Source organism: Opisthorchis viverrini, assembly GCF_000715545.1.
Source record: "Opisthorchis viverrini unplaced genomic scaffold opera_v5_301, whole genome shotgun sequence".
In the NCBI taxonomy this organism is placed as follows: domain Eukaryota; kingdom Metazoa; phylum Platyhelminthes; class Trematoda; order Opisthorchiida; family Opisthorchiidae; genus Opisthorchis; species Opisthorchis viverrini.
Window position 1 is genome coordinate 476,393 of NW_008751955.1, and position 4,900 is coordinate 481,292.

Below are 4,900 nucleotides of genomic sequence, written 5' to 3' on the forward strand. Positions count from 1 at the left end.
AAAAACACATTTGGAATCTTGGACAGAAAGGAGAAATCAAAAGGATTTGGTAATAGTAATATTTGATGTGGCAACCAAGAGCATGTCGTATCTTTTGAGAAATCATTTCCATCGTGCGGATACTGAATGGCCTGAGTGCCCATTCTGAGTGGCTGAAACCTATATGGCGGGAATATTCAAAAGTGGAAATGTGGCGGATTTGAGGTTTATGATTGGTCCCCTTGGACGAGGTAGAGAATTATGATGGGGTTGTAGCAGATAAAAATTCACATTGTTAACAGATTTCCAAATGCAATGAAGGCCGATAATATGCGATTCCCAGTAGTTCAACACAGTTTAACACAGCTTACATGTGACAAGTGTAGTCGCCCACGCTGTCCCTAAATATGACGGTATCACAAAAGAACGGTGATATTCGTGCTTAGCGTCGGTAACGGAAAAGTGAGTAATTAGAATAACCCACACTAAGCAGTTAATGCTAGCATGTTCGCCGTTGTCACTCAACACCGATCACTTGTTGTGGCACAATTAGTCGTTCGATAGAAACGATTAGCATGCGTATAACTGTATGCGTCACTCTAGATGCGCACCTCGAAGGCCATGTATCATGCGAATTGCGCTCAGTAAGTGCAGAAACCAGTATTTTCATTGAACGACCTAATCCTGGTTTATAATAACAAAACTATCGGTGCATCCTTCGCAGCCGACAGATCAACGATAGTGCTTGCGGTTATACCGGAGCTGGTCAGGGATTTTATAATTCCGGCATTTCACTCTTTAACTCAAAGTATTATGTGGACATAAACAAAATTTGCCGGTCATTTGAAAACCCAGAAGAATGAGAGCAATTGTTGATGTATTTAGTGAACATTTAATGATACTCTTGTTTATTTATATCACATTGTTGGTGTGGAACCTTGGTAACGCAATTTTGTCCGGGAGGCACCCTTTCAAGTTGTTGCCATGATACCCCATTTTCAGAGAGTCACCGTTCCCTCTTGCCTCCAAGGCGTCCTTGTTACATGTTTGACGATGATGGCTTGCACGGATTGGTGGTTTCACACGCCATACAACCGACAAGATCCCAAATCTACGGTGTTCCTGTATCCTAGAATATTCCTCTTGAAGAACATTTATTTTTTGTGTGTAGCGAAGGTCCCGTATACGAGTAAAACGTTTGAAGTGAGGCACCCAAGAAGCGTAGACAGTGGCTCAGCCACACGAGGGTGCGGGGCTCCTGCATACATTACTAAACACATGCTGCCAGAGGCAATCCTATGTTGTCCTGGAACCACCACCTTTCGGAATGACTCTGAAGGTGTATGCGAAACAGGAAAATTACGCCCTGTTTTCTCACATACGCATGCTTATCTTCAACGCAAGGCCTGGATGCCTTGGTTGCCGTGACGACTGCGTTGTTAGAAAATATGAAACCGCTTGCCAGGAAACAATTTAATTGACTGCTTGCAAGCAGTCATCGAAAATGTGTTCCGCACTTTACTTGGAAAATAAACGGGAAGAGAATTGGTAAAAGGCTACCAATGATGTTTAGGCCGCTGTCAGAATTTCCACCCTGGATGCGTCTATGACACCTGCTGTGGGTAATACACACCTTGGCACACGACCTGCGCAAACCTGGACCGCAAACGTTCGCAAGAAGCTACAGCAGTATCGAAATCAGACGATCCCAGGCGGACTATTGCCTCGCAAATACCCAATTAGATAGTTCGAAGAATTTTTGGCTGAACTAACTTGTCTTTGCGTGAAAGCCTGTACTGATGCATTATTCTCAGCAGCAGTAGCTGATGGTTGAATATCGTTCGGTGGCAAAGAACATGCACTAGATTCAACCAACGGAACCAGCGACTGACCGTGATACTCGGCAGCAAAGGCCATGCGGCGACATGGCAGTCGTTCGAACAACATTCACGGGGACGCCATTCTCACAAAATGTTCCACATCAACATCATAACATTCCTGTGATTTATTTCGACTCAGTTCGACCAACACCATTACAATCGGTGATAACCACATGCCACAAGCGGAAATCACCTCTGTTAAACTGCTACGTCGAATCTGCCCGAAGTACATCACCGTACTTCGGGAACAAACCACGAAGACGAACGGAAGTAAACGGCAGAACATTTAGACTACCATAATCGCAAACAGACACAGCCACGGGTCCGAATGAGCGCAACGCATCCCGGATACCCTGCAGATCCCAAAGAGGATGGGCGCAGTGGCGCAGTTTATCGCGCAGGACTCGCACATCATCACCTGTTTAGTATATTTCATAATTTTCTCGGTCGCAGTCGCGGATTTCTAAGGAGGACTTGAAACGCCTCATCAAGCCAAGCGCCACTCGTTCTTGCTGGACATTTAATTGTCGGTTTGCAGCATACCCTAGCCAGTGAGACGTACGCAGGTCATGCAAATGTTGGATGTTATAACTGGCAAGTATCAGACGACCGTTATTGTGAATGACTCACATGAATGGTCAGCAGTCGAAATCAGCGTAAATGAATATAGGTTTATTGAATGATTATGCAGACGATAAGCAACATAACAACGACAATTTTCATTGGCGTTCCCGTGTGAACGTGCACGCACGCATCTACATTTCATCCGAAGATATATTCTCCGAACCTACGGGACATTATACCATAAAACCATCCTACTTGACAGCAATCTACTGGAGGAGCTTCATAGATTCATCATAATAGTCATCTGCCATACCTACGTTGATACAGCACTGGTCGCGTTTGACAGGTCGCGGGTACCCGAGCTGCAAGCAGAACAAACAAGAAGTGACAATTTTTAGCTCCGCACCGGTTTATATACCATCCCAACACAGGGCCCCTATGGACTTGGGACAGTAGTAGCCGGGTTCAGATAGCAAGACACTAACCCTGCAAACGCGCCCCAATAACTTACATTAATTTAAACAAGCAATAATAAAATCAAGGTGGATTGCAGTAATTTTTGGTTTGAACATGTGTAACAAAATTCAGCATCTTTGCGTGAAAATCTCTACTTCATCCGCAAAGGATCTGCGGGAATTGGAGTTTTTAGACGAAGAATCAGAGGCGTGATAGGTACTGTACCTGACGATAAACAGATTATGGCTTAAATTCTGTGCAACGCGAGGTGTTAAATGAGGAAAAAGGTTCATTTTGCTATGCGGGGATAATCCATTCACAGCATGTGATGGAGGAACTTGGAATATTATAAATAGGAGACGCAGTTTTTCTTTAAACTGTTGCCGCTAATGGAAGAGTCGCTGATAATCGGTTCGATTTCCTGTCATCAACTGTTTAATCCGCAAAACTCCACGTATCTAGCATTGAGTGTTCGAGTAGGACTTGGGACTGATGGAAACTCAGGAATTACAATGATCTTACTATCCCTTGGTTACGGGATTGTGTTTATCACTACGGTCGTGGTCAATGCATTAAAACAGCTCAGTCGGACGTATTCCATTTGGAGGTTAGTTTAAGGGGGCAAAATTCCAATTGATAATTACAGAATCGCAATCTACGATCAGTCCATAATCCTCATTCTGCAAGTTGTCGATGGGAAGAATAATTTTACAAGATGAGCAAAACTTCCAACCGAGGAATCGCAAATCGAGAGGCCGGTCACGTGATGCGGTTTCTGTGATTGATGGATGAGCGGCATCATATCTAATCTAAGCGCGAGTTAATCACACTGCTCGTCAGCCAGTCAGTCACTGGCCGGAAGACTGGGGGTTCCAAACTCGTGAGATGCGCACTGTTGATGATCCTCAATGAAGATAAACCACTGTGCACTGTTGGTTGAATTTCAGCATAGACTAGTATCACTGACAGGATGGAATCCCGATGGGAATTTACAAAATTACATCAAACTACAATCAACAAAGTTTACTCACCCAGTTTCTAAGAGCTTTTCAATCTAAACTAAATGCTAATTGAAAATATAGAGTTATTTTTACTGCACAACCCTGACCGCATGCAAAAACGCCTTTCTCAAACTTCTTTTCACCCGTGGTTTCGTATACTTGTTTTGTCCTGACTATGTTGTTTAGACATCGCAAGGGTGCGGACATCGAGAGTTCGTCTCATAGAGCTCGATACTCTACATAGTTTGCTGATAACTGCACAGAGGCGGTTAGTCACTGGCGTGTATATAGCGATGCCTTCAACAGTAATGCCTGGGAGCTGAGACGCTTTACGCCTGTGTCCTTCAGGGAAGTCTGCCACCGTTTTCCAATACCAAAAATAGAAAAGTTCAAACGAAGGACTTATCGTTCTGAGTGTAAGTTGTAATAGTTCCACCGAGTTCGGTTGGGTGCAGGTAGTCGTGTTTCTTTTGGCAGATTCCCTGCTACATGATCCTGGTTGTCCGCAGTTTTTGGTGTGTTGAGCCGGTCTGTGTTCCGTCGCGCGAGTGTTGCGTGTGTGTACGCGCTTGATTGTGTTCTGTCCTTATATATAGGTCGTTGCAATGAGCGGGACAGGAAAACAATGTGAAATCAACCTGGTGTCTTCAAAAGGTCATGGAACGGGATTGGACATAGTGTCCTATCCATGTCACGATTATGACGCGTGATTGTGAGACAGATTAAATGGAATAGGGGTAGTAGGCGCCGGTGGGAAACGGATTAGAGGAGTACTTAAGCAGAAGGATAAACTTTACAAATACCACCCCTTTAGAGAGGGATCTTCTGGGCGCTATCATCAATCCAGACAAGTCACGTCTTTTCTGGTGATGCACGTTGTGGTTTGTGGAACAAAACAAAGCACGAGGGAGACAGTGGATGCGGATGCACTAATCAGATTGGGCAACCGCTACAAATCCAGCTAAACCTCTCGTTTATGATTGTAGGTGTTCACAAAGGTTCGTACATAAAGTACGGCCG

At 44.4% G+C, this 4,900-nt stretch overlaps 1 protein-coding gene across 1 annotated transcript; it reads right to left on the reverse strand.

The window, feature by feature from the left end:
• Positions 1 to 1,677: 1,677 nt before the first annotated feature.
• On the reverse strand, positions 1,678 to 1,926 carry T265_09704 (hypothetical protein; the record flags this gene model as incomplete). The annotated part of the gene is made up of 1 exon (XM_009175860.1): positions 1,678 to 1,926. The coding sequence occupies one exon, from the start codon at positions 1,924 to 1,926 to the stop codon at positions 1,678 to 1,680; it is 249 nt and encodes an 82-aa protein (XP_009174124.1).
• Positions 1,927 to 4,900: the final 2,974 nt, after the last annotated feature.